The sequence below is a fragment of the Melospiza melodia genome, chromosome 2, assembly GCF_035770615.1.
Source record: "Melospiza melodia melodia isolate bMelMel2 chromosome 2, bMelMel2.pri, whole genome shotgun sequence".
NCBI classification, from domain to species: domain Eukaryota; kingdom Metazoa; phylum Chordata; class Aves; order Passeriformes; family Passerellidae; genus Melospiza; species Melospiza melodia.
This window is the reverse complement of record NC_086195.1, coordinates 65,781,890-65,805,693: the sequence shown is the minus strand read 5'-3', so window position 1 is coordinate 65,805,693 and position 23,804 is coordinate 65,781,890. Positions and strand designations below refer to the sequence as shown.

General features: G+C 44.5%; 2 protein-coding genes across 2 annotated transcripts in view; both read right to left on the bottom strand.

Annotated features, from left to right (window-relative positions):
* A2M (alpha-2-macroglobulin) overlaps positions 1–8,592 on the bottom strand; it is a 29,711-nt gene extending 21,119 nt beyond the window's left edge. The window contains exons 1-8 of the mRNA XM_063148654.1: positions 8,369–8,592; positions 6,518–6,701; positions 5,258–5,417; positions 4,325–4,377; positions 3,793–3,813; positions 3,277–3,445; positions 1,976–2,060; positions 1,095–1,218 (exon numbers count right to left, since the gene is read on the bottom strand). Of these exons, the coding sequence (XP_063004724.1) occupies positions 1,095–1,218; positions 1,976–2,060; positions 3,277–3,445; positions 3,793–3,813; positions 4,325–4,377; positions 5,258–5,417; positions 6,518–6,701; positions 8,369–8,454 (882 nt within the window). The 5' untranslated portion in view covers positions 8,455–8,592. The remainder of the gene's footprint in view (positions 1–1,094; positions 1,219–1,975; positions 2,061–3,276; positions 3,446–3,792; positions 3,814–4,324; positions 4,378–5,257; positions 5,418–6,517; positions 6,702–8,368) is intronic.
* Positions 8,593–11,233: 2,641 nt separating this feature from the next.
* Positions 11,234–22,014, bottom strand: LOC134414303 (killer cell lectin-like receptor subfamily G member 1). Its single transcript, XM_063148665.1, has 5 exons — positions 20,432–22,014; positions 15,699–15,791; positions 14,863–15,014; positions 12,867–12,970; positions 11,234–11,895 (listed from the first exon to the last, which is right to left on the bottom strand). Exons 1-5 carry the CDS (start codon positions 20,547–20,549, stop codon positions 11,784–11,786), a joined length of 579 nt encoding a protein of 192 aa, XP_063004735.1. The 5' UTR covers positions 20,550–22,014; the 3' UTR covers positions 11,234–11,783.
* Positions 22,015–23,804: the final 1,790 nt, after the last annotated feature.

Below are 23,804 nucleotides of genomic sequence, written 5' to 3'. Positions count from 1 at the left end.
AAAGCTGCTTACTTAAAATGTGCAAGCCATATGAGTGATACATAAACCAAAGCCTGTGTATTTGTAGAAAGAGGATGGCAGCTGGAAAAGTATTTCCAAACTTGCCACCTCTCTTCAGCAAACTCATGTACAAGGCAAGTCTCCACAGAAGAAGTGCCTAGAACAGAGGTTAGCACTGCAGTATTTATATTTTCTTTTGACATTTGTAACAAGATTAGTGGAAGAGGTAGCTGTGGACTCATGTGGCTCATGCTGCAGCAGAGCCCAGGGACCACAAGAACATCCATATGCTTTCTTCTCTTGGCGTATTTCCACAAGTTATTACTCCAACTTCTGCCAATTAACCCAGTATTGTTGCATCTGTCTGTGCTCCAAACACCTTTCAGTTTCACTCTTGCCAGTTAAAAGGTGAAAAAAGTGGGGTTTTTTTCTGTCTGTCTTTACCACGGCTGCTAAACCCATATTTCTTTCCCTCTAGCTCAAAATGCATCAGCCTCTCTCCTGGTTTCTGCTCCTTTCCTTCCTCTAACACCAGCTTCTGTCCCCATACACTGTCTCCAGTGTAATCCAACTCCAGCTCCGTTCTCATTGCTCATGGCTTTTCTGTCTTTGCTCTTACAGTCTCTACACTCCATCTGATTTTTCTGTTATTTCATCTCTTAATTCTCCATCAGATTCCAGCCTTTACACACATTGCTCTCACTGCTCAGACCTTCCCCCTTATTTTTACCTTTCACATTTCATCTTGCACCCAATCTTCTCTCATCCTTCAGCCTTCCTTAAAATACATGGATTGTCACAGAATCATAGAGTCTGTTTTGATTGGAATGGGGCTTAAAGGCAATCTAAGCACCAATTCCCCTACCATAGGAAGGGCCATCTCCCAATAGAGCAGGTTGCTCAAAACCCCATCCAGCCTGGCCTTGAGCACTTCCAGGGATGGGGCATCCGCAGTATTCCTGAACAATCTGTGCCAGTGCCTCACCACACGTTAACACTAAGTTTGTACGTACTCAGAGCAAGCCTGTGCCTACAAGGCAAGCTCAATAACGCTTTCTCCAATCACTCTTCCCACCAGAGTAATCCTGACTCACCTGTCCAGAGAACTCCTCACAGACTGCTCTAGACTCTTCACCATAACAGAACATGGATGCATGCTCATAGTTCCGGCAGACACGGAAGTTCACGAGGCCGGGAACAGGCTTCCCAAATGTGTATCTACAAGCAGGGAGGATTGAAAGGAAAACAGAGACCTTAGGAATGTAACAGGGATGTAGAAAAATTACAGGCTCATCCCCATTGATGCCAGCTATCTTCCCTAGAGCTGCCTCCTGGATACACAGGGCCATCATAGGAAATAAAAAGCAGAAAGCAGTTTGGTACCACACGCTAGTGCTGATTTTGTTGTGATTCCCCCTTATCCTGGAGAACATGTTGTAAGCATCTACCCAAACACCCAATTGTGACTGAACTGTTTTATGTATGTATGAGCACTGGGTCTTTACTCTCACTCTTCAGCCCAAGCCATGACTCTCCCTACAAAATGTATGGAACACTGCAAGGCAGAATCCAGTGAGGTGGCCCGAGGGAAGGAGGGCAGCTGCATCCCTTAGGGTTTCCTCTTCACAATAACAAGCAGAAGATACAGCTAAAACATCATTCCTGGGTAAACTGAACTAAAGTCCTCATCCCTAGTACTGTGGCTGGTGCGAAATCCTCAATGACTCAAAAAATATGCAAGAAACACTCTCACAAAAGAACAGATCAAAAATACATTTCTATATGTTACACACAAGGTGCATCAAACAGTAACTGTTGTCTTTTGTCTAACAGTAGATATAGTCTGCTTGATCCTGGGACCCCAAAAGGATTGAGAAATATAATAAAGTCTCATCTCTCAGCCTCCCGACTGAACTTTCATCAGCAACTCAAGAAAACATTGAAACCAAGCAGAACTTGAAAGAATGACACTCACAGTCCACAAACTGTCACCTTCAGCTCCTCATCAAGAATGCTGATCACCTTGGGCATTTTCACTGTCACTTCAAATTTTGGCAGCACTGCAGTAGAACCAAAAGAAAACAGTCTATGTGGTAGGGAATAACATCAGAATGACACATGAAGGTGCTCAGAGGCTGTTCTGACAAATTATCTAAAAACCTTTTACATCTAAAGGGTCAGATTTCAGAGGCTTCTGTCACCTGCACATCCCACTGAAGTCATTGAAAACCCCTTAGCCAAGCATGGTGCCAGGTAAGAAGACAAGATTACTATACCAGCTATTAAAATTCAGCACCTTCATAGGTAACACATGGGTTATCAGTCCCACAGCAGCAGGATACAGTAAAACAGAGAGAAAAATCAGTAGAAGTTTCCCACAAATATGCAGACTGCAGCCTGGTGTCTGCATTTTTAGAGCATGTAGATCTTATCAATGTTCAGTACAGGAAGACATCCTGGCTTCTCCAGTGATACATCACAGGGTGGTATCTCATCCACACCCAGTTGCAGGAGGGGAAGTGGAGACCATCTTGGGAGAACTAGGAAGAGATTCATTCAGGGCAGAGGACAGAGCACAGTCTGCAACTGGAAGAGGTCAAAGCACTTTGTGACTCATCTATCAGGACACCTCTCTGCTGCATGAGCCAGGCCACATCAGACAATGTAAGAAAGACTGCAGCTGGCTCACTGGGGTGGGAAGATATGCTGGTTGTTATCCTGTGCTGATGTGTACTGGGATACCATTTTTTTAGCCAAGCAGATGGAAGTGCCATAGTGATGAGAGCACTAAAGGGAGGTTAAGGCACTACAGCATCACACAAGCTACAGGCTTAGCTTGTGGGGCAGAAAAGGCAAGATTTAATTTACAGCCTAGACAGCCCCAGCCTAGACCCAGACTTATGGTGTGACATTTGATAGGTATGTAGCCAACTGGACATGAGGTTGTGGCCTAAAAACACCTCAGAAAGGAAGTAAGGCTTGTGGCTGTTAGCACAGACTGATCCAAGCACTTTGCTCCTCCTGACAGGAGCCTTGCTGAGGTGGGCGTTCTGAAAAGCTGCACTCCATGGTCTGGGGCTTAGGGAGGAGTGGAGATAGGTCACTCAAGTGCTTTAGTCTTCTCCTCCTAAAGAGAAGATTCTTGGGAGGAAAAGAACACAGAAACAAATTTCCAGCAATGTTGGGCATCCTGGTCAGATCTCCTGCGCTGTTCAATTAAGATTTCATGTCCCATGGGACTAGCTGTTAGGAACTTGAAACTGCAGTGACAGTTACCATACTCTTCCACAGAGAAAGAATGCTGAACTTTCTTCCCAGAGGCCTTCTGTGCCACCACAGTGTAGGTGCCTTGCATAGGTTCAGAGGTGAGGTTGAAGAACAGCTGTATAAATCCCATCTCTAACTCTGCATTTGTCCACTGGTACAGACGATTTTTCTTCGGGTCCTACAGGTAATGAGATCACAAGGAGATTGTGAGAACAATGGGAGTCTGTAATGAGGTCTAGCAAAGCAGTAAAGGGAGGGACAGCCCCTGTGTTTCAGGAGGCTGCAGGCCAGGAGTGGAGGGCACTAGCAGAGTTTTGGGGGGAGTACACAGCAGGATGGCAGGGGAGCTGTAACCTGGGCCCAGGTACATGGTAGCCACCATATGAGTTAAAATTCTGTATAGTTGAATTAGCATAATGGACCAGCTTAATAAAAAAATAAACAAGAATCATGTTGAGGCAACTGTTTACTCTGCCCAGGCTGAAGTGCAATAGATGTGAATGTGAATTAAATGTTTGTACATACCTCAATATACACCAGAGGAATCTAGGAAAAGAAGAAAGGAAGCAGCATGTTTAGACAGAGTGCAAGGAACACAGTCAAATGACATGGGCTATGACCACATTTCAGGGTAAAAGCTAATCATCCAGTGGAGTAAGGAAAAAAGTTGCTGGTATGGATCATCAGAGCACTTTGGGTGTGAGAAGATGGGGACAATCCTTATTCTCAGGCACAAAAGTCAGCCAAAATTACTAATTACTAACTCTGGATGATCTGCAGTTCTAATAAGAACAGGTGCACACTGTGGCAATGGCAGATTGCTCACTGTTTATACCAGCACTGTCCATTTGCAGTTTGTCAAACCTTTCCAGGAATGCAGAAGGCAGCTTTGTGCAGAAATTTGGCAACAGATCCTGTTAAAAAGATCTCAGGTGACCCAGAATTTTCAGAGTTATCTCAGCATACTGAGAGCTCTCCCCAACAGAGACTATTTTTCCTCCTTTTTCCCACATTTGACTGAAGGCCAAATAAGTTGAAAAACAAGTATCTTGCTCACCATTTCATTCACAGGTCGGAACTCTTCATCCAGAGAGACAATTCTGAACAGGACTGATGGAGAAAGAGAGTGAGGTTGCACAGTGCAATCGGTAACCAGAAAAATCAGTTGCAAAAACAAATGGTATAACAGGCAACAGGGTTGTTCTCTTCTAAGGAAATTCCATTGACTAGAATGCTAGGTCATGCTAGAAGGTTACCCATCTACTATGGGTACATGAATAAGAGGATATTAAGAGCAAATCCATAGCAGTGTGAACATCTTACTGATCACGGGCATCAGAATCTCATTGATCAGGGACAAAGTTAAATTTAAGTTGCCTTTGTCTAATTTGCAGTGAGGCATTTTTATGCCAGAATTCACATGGGTCTTCTAATTTTGTTATAAGTAGACTGGCTTCCTAGGAAGGATGAATGCAAGCAAATTACTTCACCACTTGGCTGCAAGTTTGTGTTGGCTCTGGATGGAGAGAGTACCTCTTTTAGGACATTTGTTTTTATCCAGGCCAAATTTAGGAGATCACTGTCCCAGAAGAAATAAATAGCTTACATAATTCTTTCTGTCTTCATTGAGCAAAATCAGCTGCTGCTTTGGAAGCTATTTCATGACTAAGTCTGAGTTTTGGCATTGTTCTTTATAGGATAAATACCCAGTCTTTCTCTGGTTTTAATGCAGACCTCCTAACTGCGTGGACCACAACAACAGAGCCCACAGTGAGAGAGGGAGAATGTGCAGGTGCCCCAGATATTTGCATGCACCTAAAGATTCCCCAGTTTTTCCCTTTATGGAGCAATAAAACATAAGTCTCAGCCACGAGGTTGCAGTTCTGGCCCCCCTGTGAAAGTAACTGATATCTGGCCAGTATGATCCAACAGTTTTAGTACAAAGTTTGTTTCAAATGTTTGTTTCAAATCTCCACCCCTTTCCTGGTACCTGTCTGTCCAGGCTTGTAGATGGGTTTGTCTGTCTGGATGAAGACCAAGCTCTCTGAGTTCTGGACCGCCAGCACTTTGCGGCTGCTGAACTGCAGCGTGGCCCCCCTCACTGTCACATTGAGAAACACGAAGGATAATGGGACTCTTGGCTTTGGAAGCTGGAAAGTAAGAAGGAAATTGTGTAACAGACCACCTTTAAAGGCTTCCTGAACTGAAATAGCCTTCCTGAAATAAGAGGTCTAATATAATCCTGATGGATCCAACACAGAGGTGAGAGGAACAGTAATCAGGAACAAGAGACTGATTTTTATTTGTCCCATATATATATTCCTACCCACTCCTCCTGCTGTGCAGTGATTGTGCCAGTATTGAGCAGCAAAGGAACTCCTAGCTCTAGCACCCAATTTTTAAAAATTCTTACTGCCCTGACCAAACCTTTCCATCCTTTTCCTTTTGACATGCAGAAAGCAGAATGGAATAGTCTGTCTTCTCCTTCAGGTTATGTCCCTAGTCCTCGCAGAACATGTCCTTTTCCAAACCAGACGTGCCAAGACATCTACACCTCTCTTTTGCAAGTGACTAAGTCAGTCTTCAGCCTAAATCTGACAAACCAAGAAAAAAATGCCAACCTTTTCAGTGTTTTGAAGACCAATTCCTCACTCTTCAGGCCAAAGACATAGTCTAGGTTGTATGTAACTAGGAAAACCTGATCATTTAGCTCAGAGCATAATCTAGGCTCTGAGCTAAATGATCGGGTTTTCCTAGTTACATACAACTCATTATAGTCCCTGGGGTTTCAATTACATTAAATTATAAATTTCCTCCTTTGCTGGGTTTTTTTCAGATACAGGCAATCACAGTTCTATGTTCTTACATTAATTCAGTATACACCAGGTGGAAAGTATCTGAGGTCCAAAAGCTCTACCACAATTTGAAGGTACTGAAGTGACAAATTGAGGATGTTGAAGGATGATGTGGAAAGCCATTTCACCAAACAGCCATCAGGAGTGTCAATGTACTAAACCACTTTCTTCTCCTGTCCTAGAAAGGGGGTGACTTTCTAGGATTCAGCATCCCACAGTCATTTAGCTTATTAAGGAGATCTCAGCAGTAAGAGGGTGTTGAGGATGGACATGAACACACCTTTAATCAAGAGATAAGTGAATATCTACATAGTGTTACTCTGGTCATTACTTCTCAGTGCCTTTACATTTTATGCCTGGCACAAAGGATCATCCCACGAGGATGAGATACTCACAGAGAAAGGGATGCAGGTGAACACGTCTTTCTCTGACACCACGTCATCAATCAAGCTCCTGTTCCCCCATAGATCCTCAACTGTGGCACTCAGAGTCACAGACTCATTCAGGTGGGTCAGCTGAATGCAGACTTTCTCTTGAGAATCCGTGTGGATCAGATAGGGCACCAGCACCAGGTACTGCCTAGGAACAAGGGAGAATGATAGGTCAGAGGAGCAGGAACAGGTAACAGGAGCTGTGTAGAAAGGACAAACAAACCAATTGGATGACTACAGCTTTGGCTGCACAGGGAGAAGGGTGCATTTTCTAAGTGTGTAACAACACTTCCAGCATGTCTGTAGCAGCAGGGGAAAGCAGAGGTCTCAAATGTAAAATACCAGAGGAAATGCTACACACAAACATCTGGAAAGGATATGTTTTTCTAGGTTCTGACACAACAGCAGCACTTCTTCCTGGGATCCTGAATAAAGGCGGGGGGGAACTCAATTGTCACTTTTGCTAGACACTGTTAGAAGCGTTCAGGAGCCACACAAATGCCAGTACCCAGTGAAAAAATTCCATTGACTACACACTGCGAAGCGTCTGCAGCATTACTCTCACTCCTCGCAGAGATTCAAAACCACCACAGCGTGGTGCCAGATCTTAAGCAAAAACACAAACAAGTTTCAGGTTTTCAGGGAAGCAAGGCTCTCTGTCTCAGCCCGACAGGGGATCCCTGCTCAGCCCTGAGCAGCCTCCTTCCTTCCCAGGGTGGCAACTTGCCGGTGGTGTCCCGGTGCCCAGCACTGCATCTGGGAATCAAGCCCGATCCACCTACCGCTAACCACACTCCCATTTTGGTGGACAGGACTGGCCTCCAGTGGGCACACTCAGAGCAGAGAGCAGATGGGAGAAGAGCCCTCAATACCTCAGCAGTAAGGCAAAGCATTCCCTTTCAGCAGTGGCAGAAGCTCTGGCACCTTTTTGTCCAACAGCTGGTCTGCAGGGATCAAGCTCTGGCCCCTCAGATGCCACTGTCTGTTTCCCCTGCATTTGATGAAAGCACTACAGCACAGCCTTGCTCAGAAATTCCCCGGCACTCCTTGTGATGGGCTCTGTGATGGGTGAGGCGCTCTGTGCTTTGCAGGGGAGGAAAAGACATTGCAAAAAAGCCAAAGGAGAAAAGCTTTGGGATGTCAGGACGCTTCGTGTGCTGCTCCTACCACACATATACACTCATGCACACAACACAAATGCCCTTCACATACCAGTGGGGCAAAAGGGGGTGAAGAAGGGAAGCAGGACACTATACCCTCACAAACCTGGATAGTCACAGTCTTACAGTGTCACATTACCCTGCATGAGAAGGGAATTTTCATTCCATTGGCTGAGCTGAAAAATGTGAATTAAAAAATAAAGCAATTTCCAAGCATGCCAGATGAGCTATTTGTTCATTTTCTTCTCATTATCATTTTTAAAAAGCACTCCCAGCTCCTGGGCATTTCAACTGGGAGTAGGACAGTCAGCCCAAAATTAAACCTTTCATTGTCCTTTCAAAACAGTTTGTCTCTTAAGAAGACCTCATTGCACAAACATTTATGAAAAGTTGTCTTTCAAAAGGACTAATTTTGTGCATAAAACTTAGTTGAAATCCTGTCAATCCCCTGAAGTTTTACTGATATCTCAGTTTCACAGCTTGTTTTGCATCTCTCTCAAGCACTAGAGTTCCCATTTGTAGAAGGCACTTTACCCAGCCCTGGTATCTTTATTCCTGGATAAAAGAAGTTAGATAGAAGACAAGGGACAGAGAATAGACACAGGAATACAGCCAAGGTCTCCTGCCTGCCCAGAGATGCCCCAGCATAGCTTACGGCTCTGTGATGGGTGAGGTGTCTCCTGGAAGGAAGAAGAGGAGGAGGAAGATGCTCGATTTGACAAGCAGCCCGTTCATCCCCATGGTACGTGGTGAGTCAAGCAGGCACTCAGTGTGGTCCAGTGCTGCTTTTACTCCCCCTCTGCTCTCCCAGTCAGCCCCTTTATACTCTCCTCTGCAAACAGCCCAGGGGCTGGAGGAGATAAGGGCTGGGGGCCAGGGCCCATCCGGAAACAGGGAGAGGCAGCAAGGAGGAGCTGGGACTAGCAGCTCCAATCTGGGCAGAAGGCCAGGGCTGGGGGGGAGAGGGAGGGGAGGGTTCCTGGCAGGCCAGAGCTCTGTCTCTGCTGGGGCAGGACAGAGGCAATGGAAGAGGAAAGGCTCTAGCTAAGGAAAGAAGGGCTAACGGCAGAGCATGAGGTGAAGGCTTCCATTTCGGGCAGGGCTCTCTGCATGGAGCTGGACATGGCACTGGTCATGGGGATTGCTGGAAGCACAGGAGCTGTTTGATTTCCTTCAAAGTGGGAGCAGGAGATTGAGCTAGGAATTTGGAAAAAAACCTGGGTGTGTCTAACTCCCACTAACAGGTTGTGAAAACAGGGAATGAAAATTAAAAAAACCTTCCCTCTCCACCCACACTGTTCCCTCTTGCTCCCTGTTCCTGGTCCCATCAAAGCTAATGCCAGGAAAAGAGGCCACAAAATGCCTGGAAATTCAAGTCAACTAAAATGATCTGGCCTTCACCCTGGCAGAAACAGGGACAGTGACATGACGGGAAGCTGCCAAAAGTTCAACCCATTAACAGCATGTAACACATTAACCAAGTGGCCAGAGCAGCAGCTGCCCTCACACAGCAGAACATATGTGGCCTGGGTCTTACTTTCCTTCTACTAGTTCTGGTTCCAGATTAAGTTATTGATACATCTAGATCAAATTATTGCTGTTTGATGGAATCATCCTGATTTAATTAAGTGCATATTCATGTAATGCACTGTGATGGGCAATATTGTACCAGAGAGGGAAATGGAGTCTTTAGACCACTGTCTTTACTTGGGCTGGAGCAGAAGGATCAATAGCTCTGGTAATTATTACCCTTGCAAGTGGGAGTAGAATATCTGTCTTATTTATAGTTCTAATGCAAACTCCAAAGAATGGAGATCTATATTAGAGGATGTAAAGCATGATTTTCAGATTAAAAAGTGTGCAGGATAAAATGATTTTCTGTCTGTCCTACCCTTCTCCTCATATAATCATCAAAACTTTGTTAAGCTGAGTAACTCTGGAGTTAAGAAATCCAAGTGCAGTGCAATTACAAACCTTCATTACCGACCTCATTCTGCCCTGCAGTGACCTGCATAGGAAAAAAGAGGATAGTAGTGCATGTGCAATTTCCTTGGGGACTGCATAAAAGACAGCCCAGATTTCTGCTCTTCCTTCAGCATCTTATACTAAAGATGGCTTTGCTTGCCCAAAAGAAACATAATCCAGGAAAGTCTGCCTCACCCACAGAGGAGAGGATTTATAATATGGGCTGGTCAAAGCCTTTTAAAAGATGACAATTTACAGTGGTAAAGATCAGGAGCTGGACTGATGGAACACCAATCCGACAGGACAAGATGCAAAACTGCACATGGCAGAAGGATCTCTACAGAGATCTACCCTTTTTGTCAAACAGCCAAACAGCTCTCACAGCTCCCAAGCCTGCTCCTGATCATTAGGAGCTTGGTCAAAAATGTGCTCTGTAGCCAAAAACTGAAGAAAAATGTTTTCAATCCATTCAGGCAAGGTAAAGTAGGCAAGCTCAGAGACATTCTCATCTCACCTACATATGATAATATGAGAAGCTGTTTCTTCAGTGGTATTCTCTGGTAAGGTAACTGATAGGTGCCCTTCTACAGATGCCACCATCATTTTGACAAAGCAAGCTAAGTGTTCAGCATTATTTCATAGTGTCTGGCAACTTTCCAGAGGTCAGAAACAACTATCTTTTGGTATTTGAATGGACTCTGGCACAGATAAAATGACTCACCCAAAGAAACTTAGACAACCCAAGATGAAAATTCTGTTTTGACTTCCTACCACACTGCAGTTCCCCCAGGTCTGGCTGCTGCAGTCATGGTTATGAAAAAGCAGACTCCTCCTTGCTGTAACACATTCTCACCTGAGACCCTCATCTCTGTGAACTCTAGATGAGGCTCAGTAGACATCCACTTAGCTAAGTGTGCTAAGATCCATAATTTTGTCTTTATCCACCTTGATACCTTCATGTGTAGCATCCTGTTAAGCAGGTGGAAAGTAATGCCACTGGCAAGGATTTCCTGCAATTATAATAAAAATATGAAGCAAATATATGTAATCTGAATTGAAATGTTGAAGCTGGTTATTGTGCTCCTATGATTGTAGGAATAAGATCTCTCCTGTGCTTTCTCTGCTTTAGAATAAACCATCCCAGCTGTCTGAGCCTCTCCACAGAGGGGAGATGCTCCAGTCCTTTTGTCATATTTGTGGCCCTGTCTTGGACTCTCCAGTCAGTATGGCCATGTCTCTCTTGTACTGAGCAGCCCAGAACTGAAGACAGTGTTCCCAAATATTCACTGTGTGTTTATGGCATTCAAACTCTGAGCCTGTCTCTGCTCTATTTGAACTGAAAGATCATTGTATTAAGGGCTTGCCCACTGCTTCCTCTATCTGCAGTAAGAAAACACACAGGTGGGGAGGAAAACAGGTTCCTGGTGGATTAAATAATTACACAGAATTAGCTGTATTCCTTTGACTCCAGAAGGCCAGTTTCTTGACTAGCTTGCTTAAACATGCCTAATTCCTTCCAACAGAGAGAAGAAGTGGCACAGGTACAAACTTTTGTTTCAGTGCAGTCCAAGATTTATTTTCACTGCTGGATTTACAGAAGCTGCAGGTTCATTTCACCCTCTTCTCTCCCACTCATACCACTGTCATGCAAAAGGAGAAGCTGCCACTAGGAGAAATATGTTTATATGTTTCTGTCAATGAACAGCAGGCCTCCTTTCCTGGTCCTTCTGATATCAAACAATGGAATTGCAGGGAATGGAAATGAAATCTGATACTTAGAAGTGAGGGAAAATGACTAGGTCCCCCTCAGAGGTCTGAAGACACCTGTTGTGACAAAGCTTTTATTTGCCTTTATTGGATAAATAAGGGAAAGAGTAGGTCAGGGAATACGTCCCAGGTCTCATCTGGTCACAAAGAGCAGTAATCCAACACTTGTGAACTGAAAATAAATCTATACTGAGAGTAATTGGACAACAAACCTGTCCTTGTAAAACACTTTAGTGAGGGTATGGAAAAGGCAAGTCCTTGGTCCTGTATGAGGCTTCAGTTTGCAAGGCAATGATCAACTCATACCGCTGATGAGGTTGTTGTGAGATGAATGGGATTTATCTAAGTGTTTTCTCACAGATCCACTGAAACAAAACTTCACAGCTGGAGGCATGAAACTGATCTTTCATCAGGACAGCACAACTTTGCACACGGCTGTTAGCATGGACCCTGCAAGAGACATGGAACAATAGTGAGAATGAAAGAAAATACTGAGATTGTCTCCTGGAGACAAGAAATTAAAAACATCTGCTTTTGAAGGGTGTAGCCCAGAGGAAGAGAAACAACCTGACCTCCAAAAGGCAGCTGTTAGAAAATAAAATGTACAAAAAGAACCTATCTACCTGCCACAGCTAAGTAATTTTGCCATCACAGAACCCAAATCAGAACCAAACTCTGACAAAATTCCCTGTAGTGGCAGTGACAGGCATCAGCATGTGAGTGGCAGTGGTATTTGAATGAAAGTCTCATGGAATGATCACTGCCTTCAAGGAGTTTGTAGGAACAGAAAGCTGAATTTATTCAGGGAACTAAGCCAAGTGCTCAGAGTACTGACCTGTTGACAGTGAGATCTTGGGCAAGTTTTGCTTGCTGGAGAGGCTTTAGAAACTAACTCATTGCCTTAACTGCCATAAAAAGGAAAGGGCCAGGCAAAGTCACCAGATAAAAAAATGTTTTCCCTCATGGAACACACTGACTTTTGTCCAAATAAAGACTGAGATAAAATTAAAGTTCTGACTTAGGTTGGCACCAGTAGAGCAGGAAAGGGCTGGGTTCTTGCACCCAGTGACACCAGCATTCTACAGAATGGGTGCAAGGTGGCTAAAGCCAGTAAAGCCATTTGTCTTTCTGACCAAGCATCTGTGTGCTGGTGCAGGTAAATAAAGTCCTTGGTCTGAGCAGCTGGAGGGAAGCAGAGAATGAGATACTAATACTTGACCTGCTTTTGACAGGTACATGCCTTTACAAGGTACAGGGCAGTGAAAAGTAAACACTATTGAGCTTAGTGCAGTACGGTGACGGCAAGAAGAAAATCTGCCCAGGAAGAAAGCTCCTGACATCTGGAGGAGGAACTCTGGCTGTTCTGGAACACCAGGCAATCTGAATAAGCACTATTGTTTTTAAAACAGAATGAAACTCACCTGGTATCATTTAATACAGAGCCATCCTCCCAAATCCATCCAGAGCTTGTACTGTTCCTCAGTCCAATCCAGAAATGTTCTGCTTGAATTTGCTTGAACAGATCCTAGAAATGATGATGAATTACAAAGTGACTAATGAAAACCAGCTTGAAAATTGAGATAAGTAAAGAGAACAGAGAGATATCCCTGATAAGATACATCCCCTCACCTCACTGTTCCTTAAGTGACTAACAATACTGCTTCCCCACACCTTCTAATGACACAGCCAGGAGTCAGATTCAATGATCCTGATGGGTCCCTTCCTACTCTGCATATTCTGTGAGTATATGATTCTATGAACTGCACCCCAGTCTCCTGGAATTTCCTGCACAGAGCTTTATGTAGGAAGATATGTTATTAATATTAATATCAACACCCTACTATACAGCTAACTAGCAAGCTAATAAGAAGTATTAACAATTAAAGGTAAAATCAGGGCAAGATAGGGCAGGAAGTGCAGGCACCAACAGATATGTGTAACAAGCCCAGTATGAAAGCTTTTTAAATTTCATACACATTTCCCCCCTATGTGTTTTCAACGTTCATTTCCTTTTAGCTAACTTTTAATCTCTGATTATTGTTAAAAGGTGAAGCCTGCAACAGAAATTCAGTCCTGAAGTAAATTCCCCATCCCCAACCCTCCTCTCTATAAAAAAGACAAAGCCAGGAAATGTAAGTTTATCTTGTCCACCTTTGCAACCAAAGAACAGCAACATGTCAGAGGTATGGCTGGGCTCCATCCTTATCTCCTGCTGCCATAAGCAAAGCTTCAGAGCAGGCATCTTCAGAGAGAAGCATTAACAAAGCTGGCTTGGTAAAGTTGTGGGAATAGGAGCAGCTTGAGGAATCACTGGAGTGTCGCTGGTGGTTTGGAGATGACTATGTTTCCCTACCACTTGGAGGTTGAGCAATCACAGCCTTTGCAGTACAAGACATGGATAACTAGAAAAGTCTTGTATAGATGGGTGAGTCTAAACCCTAACCCTAATCTAACCCTAACCCTATCCCTGAGCAGGGATAATGGGTAACCTAGTAGCTGAGATGGTGGTAAGAAAGCAGTGGGAGCAGGAAGGTTTTCCTCATGCTGAAGAAATGGGTCATCTGGGGAAGATGCCTATTTCTCAAGGAGACAGGATTTGTCTAAGCAAATCTGAGAGCCTGGTAGATACTCCCAGTCAAGCAGAGACCTGGCTTTGTAATCCTCCAGAGGACATCACACAATGCAACTTCTGTCCACGGCCTGGAAGCTGTCCACGTTCATTGGACCTGAGCTAATAAGCCCTGGCTTGAGCAAAACCGGATCCAGGTTTCTGCTCTACTTAAGCAGATGTGCCTCAGCGCCCCAGTAATCAGCACTGCCCCTTTCTCTAGGGACAATACGTGCCCCTGCCCCCAGAGAGCACCTGCAGTGGAACACATGGTCCCTTATTCCACCAGCACAGCTGAGGTATTACGGCAGAGGGAGGAAGTAAGCATTGAAAAGAGACTGAGAAAGAAATATCTAAGCATGAACCCAGGGAACGGCGTGGGTCACTGAGCAGGAGGAGCTGGAGCGCTCACAGGGAGAACAAGTATTGCTTTTGCAAAGGAAGCACTCCTTGAGAGGGGGGACATATCAGTTTGTAGGCAATGAATGCAATGACTGCTCAGTGCCACTGTAATCATTCATATCAGTCTTATTGGGAATAGGAGAGGAGGTGGAGAGGAACAGTGGAGAAGGCTGTCTCCTACCATCCTTCATAGGGTACTCTGAGTACCTGACAGTGACCCTCATCTCTCCGTTCTCCCCTTTGCTTCTCTGCTTCCTGCAAACTTTGTGATGTGTAACACCACAGTCATAAAGCCCTCCTCTCCTTTAAAACCAAAATATTGCTGAAGTGACAGCACTGCTTGTATGCCAGTCACTTGGGTATCTGCAAGGAAATGGGAGATCCTCAAAGCCAAAGAAAACCATTACCATCTCCAAGGTATCATTGATCACCAGGAGGTGAGCTCCTTGTGCCCTGCAGAATTCCCGGCTGGAATTCCAGTCCTTCATCTCTGTGGAGAAGGAGTAGCAGCTCCCTCTGTAGGCCACCCACTCTTGAGGGCAGTGTGGGTGGCCGTCACCTGTAAAGAAGTCAAAATACTCATCTTCTTCTCTACCATTAACCAACAGAAACACTTGTCAGCAAGGACCTACTGAGAAACAACTCATTTGAATAGCTGAAATGCAGAAAACTCAAATCAGGACAAGATTCTGAAAATAATAGTGTAATTTCAAAATCTTGCAAGCATGCACACACTCACCTCACCCCCAGGTTTCCACTAAACCTCTCAGATGCCCAATAATGGGTATCTAGATACCCATTTCAGATACCCAGCTGGCTATCTGAACACAGATCATGCTCTGTGGGTATGGTGTGATCACATCTCAGCTTGAGTGGATGGATTTTAAGCAACTAACAGGAAGTTAGTCTAGTTAGTCCACATAGTCTTGCACCATCTGCATGCCTGCAAATATATTACAGACCTATTTGTTCTATAGTTTACCACTACATTTACCAGGCAAGTCTACAAAGACTTTTCAATATATTTAACTGTTCTTTGCCACAGGATCTGAAATGGTTTCCTGGAGTCTGCATGAGGAATCTATTCTTCAAAATATTCTGGACAGGCAGTGGGTACATAAGGCTGGTAGAAACCTAGAAGAGCTCCTGGTTTTAACTCCATAGGATGGAGTTTCTGTGGTTAGATGTGTCGCTGCTCCCTTGCTGTTGGTTGCTCCTGCTCAGCAGCCCTTTGTGCACTTACTCATCTTCCAAATCAAAGCAATTGCCAGGGAGATGCTCAGTGTGCCAAAGCCTATGGCCAAGCCCTTCAGAACTGCTGACCACAGATGGGGAGCTGTAAAAGAGAAAAGAAACCACAGTGAACAGAAGCCACATGAAAACTGACTGTGGTTTTACATAGTCCTGGGCATTTCCCCAAGGAACTGCACTATTTAAAGCATAGTGTCTGTATACACTCTGCACATAGTAGACATCACTGTCCCTGCTCAGCCAAACTGAGGCCTCCCCATCAGCCCAGAGCCCCATTTCAGCTGGATTTGGGGCCACCAGTTCCTGTCTGAACTTCCCAGGGGGTACCTTTCTCTACATCAGCCATAGCTCTGCCCCTGCCTGGCCACAGAGCCTGCTGCTCCAGCCTCTGTGGTGGCTGACCCCAGCAGAGGAAGCACCTACCACAAGTGAGCTGGAGCCACCGAGGCACTATGTGACACTTCCTGCTGGCAGGAGCCTCCCAACAAATCCACTCCTGCCTCAGAATTGAAGCTTGGGGTGACAACCAGAGAGCTGCACTGCTACAGCCACCATGTTCCAGCTTACATGTAAAAAAGAAATCATAAGATCTTTCCCCCAGCTCTCCCAGCAATAACAACAGGTTTAATCTCAGCATCCTGCTCACAGGCTCAGACACATGGTCATGTTACATCTTCCCAGGATACTCCCAAGGCAGTTCTACATTTTCATCATCCATGGTGGGGCGGTAGGATGGGTGAGCCAGCCTTGAAGACCTTGGGACATCTCCCACACTTTCACTACCACTGTTTGCTGTTCACTGGCTGCCAGTGGCAGAGGGTGAGTCCTTGGGGCAACTTCCACTGTAGCCCAGCACAGCTTGCTTTCAAAGGGCTGGTCAGGACTGGCCTGTAGAGGTCTGCTTATGTACAGCACAACGTGTTCACCTCCAGGCTACATGTTGCTTTTCCACTGCCATCTCCTGGAGCTGTGTTTGACCCGAGAGGCATTCAGTTTGCATAAAATATTTGAAATTTCAGCACTAAAATCTCTTCTCTCCCAGACAGAAGAGAGGATGACACTTACTGGTACGGATGAGCTCCAGGGGAGTTTGGTTTGCTTTTTTTATTAATCTCAGTACAGCAGCTGCACAGACAACAGCACTCTCTAAGAAGCAGTAAATATGCAGCTAACTTATGTACCACATCCTGATCTTGTGATGTTCCAGAGCCTTCTACCCAAATCTAGCAAAAAAATCCCCTGGATCTTATGAAATTTGAGGTGCTTCTCTCTTCATCATGTCATGAGACACAAAGAAACATATTTGATCTCTTAGGCGAGGCTGAAAACAAATGCAGATCACATATGAAGAATATTGTGAGAAAAACAAAGAAAGCCAGTGCTAAAACAGAAGGTTAAGGGAATCCACTTACAAACAAGAACACATTCTTTACACACTGGAAGCTTTGTCCAAATACAGAAAGTAGACCAGATCAGTAAATAAATAAAAATCAATTTATTTTGATCTTGAGCAGTTTGCAGGCTCACTTGTTAAGGCCAGTTTCTCATCTATAGAGACACACTTAGGCCTGTGGTTTTACCTAGAAGAAGTTTCTAAGGTAACAAGGAAGATCATGAGGGAGCGTTGTTGTAAGCATCATTCTTCTGGTATAAAGATCTTTTCTAAGATAGAGGTTTTCTCACGTTTCCTGAAGCTTGTAGGATCTTCTAGCTCTCCCAAACATAATTTAAAAATAGTATCATTTCTTATTTTTTAAAATCGTTATTACATAACATTTTCAGAGACAAAATACAGAAATACTTTTCAGTTACACCCTACTCCTCAGCTTCACACAAAGGAAAAGCAGGAGAACTGAAGGACTTGGACTGGGTCTGGAACTTAAACTTGATTCTGCTCTCTATTTCTCTTGTTTGTATCCCTGGCAGCTTGGGTTTTGTCATCAGATTAGGCCTCAAGAGAATTAAATCAGCCCAAGGTTAAGGGGTAGGGTGGAGATTTTTCTCGGCAGATTACAACTGAAAACTTGGCAAAAGTGGATAAACATCTGATGAAATATAATTCCTGGTTCTGAGATCACATCTGTACTTTTGTTTTCTGTCCTCTCTTGCGTCTCCAAAGAAGCTGTCTCCTGCATCTTTCTGATCACTCTTGGATTTTAGGGAAAACTGCCAAGACAAGGCAACCAGGATGGCAGTCTTTGAAACAGTTAATCCTTAAATGTCATCACCTGGCAATGAACAGAGCAGTTCACTCTCTATTGTTTCAAACCAACTGCAGAAAAAAGGGAATGATTCATCATCAAAACAAAATCCCAGGGCACCTCCACAAGCCCAGCAGTGGGAGAGTCACTAAAGTTCATAAAAATGAAAAAAAATATGGCATTAGATAATTTTGGAAGGAAAAAAAAAAAAAAAACAATGTGAAGTGGGAAAACAGGAAGTGTTTGAGGTGAATTTAAGCTTCACTCGAACTGCAGAGATCAATTCAGATAAGTGGAATAAAGTATTCCACAAATCAGGATTTTTACCAGCTGCAAAAGGAGCCCCTGCAGTTCACACTTTTTAAAACAAGTTCAATGGTTTCTGCGTGAACCTCAGTCCCCGAACTACATGTGAAGCTTTTGAGAAGTGGATGGGAGAAGTACCTAAGATGAGTTTGAAACTGGAGGAAAATCTGAATGGAGCATCCAGAAATAATTCCATGTAGTTGTCTGATGAATTGTGGAAGAGTCTGTCGAAGGGGGTAAGTGGATTGGTGGACATTTAATGTAAATATCCAATGTTATCACTTTCTGTTTACAAAACACCCCAACAAGTCTCTCGGTGCTCTGGAGAAATGACTCTGACACTCTCCATTCACTTGCAAGCAGTATGACCCAATATTTTTAGGTTTGTGAGTCCAGATTCAGTTCCAAAACTGAAAGCTGTTAGCATTTTTCAATTCAACTCTTTAGGACAATCTGAAGAATATCATGGCACTGTCCCAAACAGCTCCCTTCAGCTCCTGCCTACCTCAGTATGAGAGCAGCATGACTACCTAGAGCCAAGGAGGAGAAGTTGAGATACAAGGATTCTGTTCCTGGCTGTGGCACAGACCTGGTTATTGCTGTTACTACAAGCACACTGCACAGGCTAAGTGACTGCTGTACTGACATTCTGGTAGTGCCGCATATCTAAGGCTCTCTGGAAGCCAAACAGAAGAAACAACCAGGGAAACTTTTCATTTTTGAGGAGTAGCACCAAAATTTGTGGGTTTGACCAGAGGACTGATCTACACACTCGTGATACTGTGCCTACAAAGTCAGCAAGGGAAAAATACCTGAGAGCACATCTCTCAGAAGTGATGGAGGCAGGAACAGAGTTGAACATAAAGACCTTCAAAAGAAAGGTACTTAAAGTGAGCTCCTTAGGGATCTCTTTCATGCTGAAGAAAGCTGAGAAATAATCAAATAATATTCACAAGAAGTGTGTTCAAGTATCAGCTTTCTTATTTTCAGTTGTCTGACCATAGCTCAAAAAGATGAGGTTCCATAAAAGAATGTGGAGAGATGTTAAAAAGAAAAACGCAAACATCTAAAGAGGGCATTGGTTAATCCCCTTTCAACAGGGTGGGGGTGAACAGGAATGGCAGGGAATGAAAGGATGTTACTGTGTTTTCTGATGCAACAGAAAACATAATTTCTGGTGAAAACATATGCAAAAGAAAGACTGCCCTCCAAACAGATGGAGTGTGAGTACCAGATAGGAACTGGGGAGTTTCTGTGCTGGCTTTGTTTCCTTAGTGAAACAAGTGACCAGACAGCAGTAAACACCTTAGGTATACAAAATTATTCTGATCAGGGTATAGAAATCTTGTATCCCACAGTGAGAATCACCTTTGCTGTAACACCTCTGAGAATTTAAAGTCAACTATTAGTGTTGCAGCCAACACAACAGAACTCATCTAAAGCTCACTGGCATTTCATAGAATCATAGAATTATCTGAGCTGGAAAGGACCCTAAAGCTCATCTAGTTCCAACACCTCCACCTTTTTGCATGAAGGAAATGCTTACACAGAAGGATCACCAATGCAAAGTTTGACCCTTTGAAGGTGGTATTTCTACATTAAGCTGTCAGAGGAATTGTTTGGTGCGACATCTGCAAGTCTAATCAGGTGTAATGGAGAGGAAATAAGAAAAGTAAAAGTTTAAGGAAAGCACTAAGAAAATTTTCCTGATAGTAAAGTGCTCTGAAGAACTGTTTCACAGCAAAAGCTGAAAAATTTCTCACTGGGAGGTATGTAACACTAGAACACAGAAAACAGCAAAAAATCACAAAAGAATTCTGCATAGCCCTCATATGCTTTCTCTGTCTCTGATCTCTGATTAGCATGTGCCTCTAATTTATCTGTATTTGCATCTTGCCTGCCCTTCAAAGAACTATTGCTCACAACCTCTTGCTGCTGACAAGCAGACAACTTTAAACCAGTTTTGAAGAAAAGGATGCCTGGGTTGAATGCCCAGTAGACACTGAAGGAGGTCGGTGAGAGGGAGGGGAAAAATGCTGGGTCTCTATAACTCGTCAGCTTTAATCACATCAAAATATCCACAGTAATTTTAGAACCAAAGCAACAGCTCTCTAAGCTGGCACTCAGAATCAGTTGCCAGTTCAGAGTGTTTCTGTTAAATCTTGCTTTCACTCAAAGTAAAATTTTTGGTTGTCCTACCTGATCCATCTTTCCTCACCTCTTTTCTCCTGTGGAGCTTTCGGCCTTGGAGGAGGAGTCTGAGAGAATCTGACAGAAGTATACGTTACCTCCTCGCTCTCATCAACTGCAGAAATTTGTGATCTACTTGCCTCCATGCCAAAGCAAGGAGTGTGCACAAAAGGATGTTTCTATCAGGCTGTTGAACAACAGGGCTGTGAAACAGGAAGCCTGAGGCTATATTCAGAAGACAAGAAATATGAAGCTGCTACCTCTATCTCCAGCTGCTAAGATAACCAAATTTACAACAGAATGGAGAGCAGCGGAACTGCAGCAGCTTTCATTTTCTAACCTGATGGAGGATGTCTCAAGAACACCTGCTAATGGAAAAGGTGATTAATCGCAAAGTTCAGGGGTACTCTAATTGTTGCCAATGCAAAAGGGTGTGGTTACCCTGATGCAGGAACTGGGAGGATTTGTGCTGCTCTGAGGAGCTGCCTTCAGGGCAGAGGCAGCAGGATGGTGACAGCACAAGGCAAAAAAGGTGAATAGTGAGAGTACAAGATGAAAAGTGGGATAAAGCAATGGCTATGGCAAACTGGCAGCCCATCTGGTGTGAGACAGGATGTAGATGTGGACAGCACAGGTTTGAAAAGGAAGCTTTGTGAGCTTTGGACAGTTCCACTTCAAACTGGGAACTGTCTATACCCAATACCAGTGTGACTTTGCTTGAGACACAAGGCAGGCCCTGAGAGCTGGCATTCCTCAAGTCCTTCCAAGGCAACATCTCAGCAGCATCCGTACAAGGAGGACAGGGACATACTGAGGAGAATCTTCCCAAGGGGCACAAAGAGGATAAAGGGACCAGACCTTCTGTCCTGGGAGGAAAGACTGAGAGCTCTGGTACTGTTTGGCCTGGAGAAAAGATTGCTTGGTTAGGATCCAATTAATGTGTATAAATACCTGAAGGGAGGCTACAACAAGAACGAAACTCTTCAGTGGTGCCCAGTGACAGGACAAGAGGCCACGAGCACAAACTGAAAGACAGAAGGTGTTGCCTCTGAACATCAGGAGACACTTTTTTACTCTGAGGGTGGCTGAAAACTGACATAGGTTGGCCAGAGAGGCTGTGGTGTGTCCCTCAATGGAGAGTGGCGTGGACACAGTTCTGGGTTGTAGGTGGACCAGGTTGTAGGTGGCCTGGCTTGAGCAGGGGGTGGGACCAGATGACCTTGAAAGGTCCCTTCCCAACTGAACCATTTAGTCATTCTGAGGTCAGCAACAACAGGAAAGGCTACTTTTCTTTTGAAGCATTGACCATTGATGAGAAGAGTTCAAGTTGTGAAGTTGTGCCAGGGGAGGTTTAGACTGAATACTGGCAAAAATTTATTCACCATATCAAGCACTGGGACAGGCTGCACAGGGAAGTGGTGGAGTCACCATCCCTGAAAGTATTTTAAAAAGATGCAGATGTGAGCTTAGGGACATGGTTTAGTGCTGGGCTTGCCATGGTCAGGTTAATGGTTGAACTCAATAATCTCCACTGTCTTTTCCAACCTAAAAGACTCTGTGACTCTGTGGTGGGGAGTACAGATGTTTCCAGCACCCTGAGAAATCTCTTAGCTGTATGGTTGGCTGGTTTTTGTTTTAATCCACATTCTGATCCCTTCCCTTTCATGCTTAGAATGGGGATATTGGTCAGGCTCAGGCTGCACTTCTTCAGCACAGTATCCTACAGTTAATTTCCAGTAATTGTTTGGGCATGCTCAACAAAGGAGTTGGGATGACTGCTACCTCCGACAGGGATGATTGTTCCCCCTTCTGGTGACATGTTCTAAATTCAAGAAATGATTGCACGGGAGGATGCTTACCTGACACTGAGTGGCCAATTTGTTACAATGCACATGCTGGGGAAGGGATTGGATATTTCTGCAAATTTCTTCACTTGCCTCTAAGGGTGGCATATTGGACCCACAAGATTCCTTCTAATCCTAGGTGGGGCCTGTGGACAGCAGGATAGGGAATGTGTGCTTGAAAGGATGAGGAAGGCATAAGAGAGCAGAGCAAGATGAGAGGCAGATCTCTCCTCAATGCTTCAAATCAATAATAGAAAAGTCTAAAGAGAGCTCTCAAACTCAGAGAATTTGCTATACTAACAAGGGAGTTTAGCTGGGAATACAGTCCATATAGCTGAAAAGTAACTAACAGGATTCAGACACAGCTGAAGTGTCCAGATCTGATTTTGTGTTTCTTTGGTAGATTCTCTCCAGTATGTCCATGTTCTCTCATACTTTGGAATAAAGGTGTTTCTCCCAGTTCCTGCCAGTTTTGTCACTTTTTAAGTGCCCAGGCTGCCTGCTGGCCCAGAGTGACTACGAAGACAGAACTTTTTGTGAAGAACTGGAGAAGTGAAAGCTGGTGGGAAAGAATTAAGACCTGTTTTAATGTGGTTTACATTTTCTTTCTTCTAATATCAGCAGGACAGGAAGTGGAGTGGGAGGGATCACACTGTTGAAGGTGTGAAGGCAACTCTCAGTTATTAAGTGTGAAAAAATAAATCTGACTAATGCAGCTGTGCCATACTGTCAGTATGGGGTCACAGCAGGACTAAACTGATCAGTTTTCCAGGAGTCAGCAGCACTTCTTCCCTAGCTCTTCACTGCTGAAGCAGCATACCGGAGAGAGACCCTCCCAAATTTCACTTAGACAGGTACCTTTTACAGCATGTTGGTACATTCACTAACTGCAGCATTTCTTTCTTAACCAGAGGATGCAAGAGCATCAGAACTCTGGCAAAGAACATCTGTCCCTTCCAATAACAGACTCCTGGAAAGTGGATGTGCTCTGGGAACATATCATAAAGAGAGAGTTGTCCTTTGACCAGGCCAGTCTTGCATCTCACGTTTATAGCTTTATTAATGACACCCAAGATGCTCATTACACTAACTTTGTGTGCTAGACCTGGAATTCCTCTACAGTGGCAAAATCTGCAGGAGCTGGGGGAAGCACCTTTATTCCAAAGTATAACAACAAAACATGGAGAGAACCCACCAGAGACACAAAGCGGAGACAAAATCAGAAGGATCGAGGCCACAAAGCAGTTTTGTGAAGCGGTCGAGACGCCTCGCTCCTGCAACACAAGTCACTCTGGAGGCACTGCTGGGTGGGGACGGCAAAGCCCAGCGACAGAGGGACTGCTGCGGCAGCGGGAGCGAGGGAAGGGCGAGGCCCAGAAGCCTTTCACCCCTGCCGATGCGGCCGCCTGCCTGCGGCTGCTGCGAACCTGCGCGGGGCACAGGAGAGGGGACAGCGCGACGCCAGCGACAGTCACAGAGCACTTGGGTGAGTTGATGAGCAGCCTGGAGCCCGGCGATCCCGATCCCGGTACCCGTCCCCGTCCCCGTCCCCATTCC

Excerpts from the sequence above, each read along its gene's own strand:
- LOC134414303 (XM_063148665.1), bottom strand. The coding sequence starts at position 20,549 with ATGGAGGCAAGTAGATCACAAATTTCTGCAGTTGATGAGAGCGAGGAG. Across the intron at positions 15,015-15,698 it reads TGCTTTGATTTGGAAGATGA|GTGACGGCCACCCACACTGC; the intron begins GTAAGTGCACAA and ends ACTTCTTTACAG. Across the intron at positions 12,971-14,862 it reads TCAATGATACCTTGGAGATG|GATCTGTTCAAGCAAATTCA; the intron begins GTAATGGTTTTC and ends CATCATTTCTAG.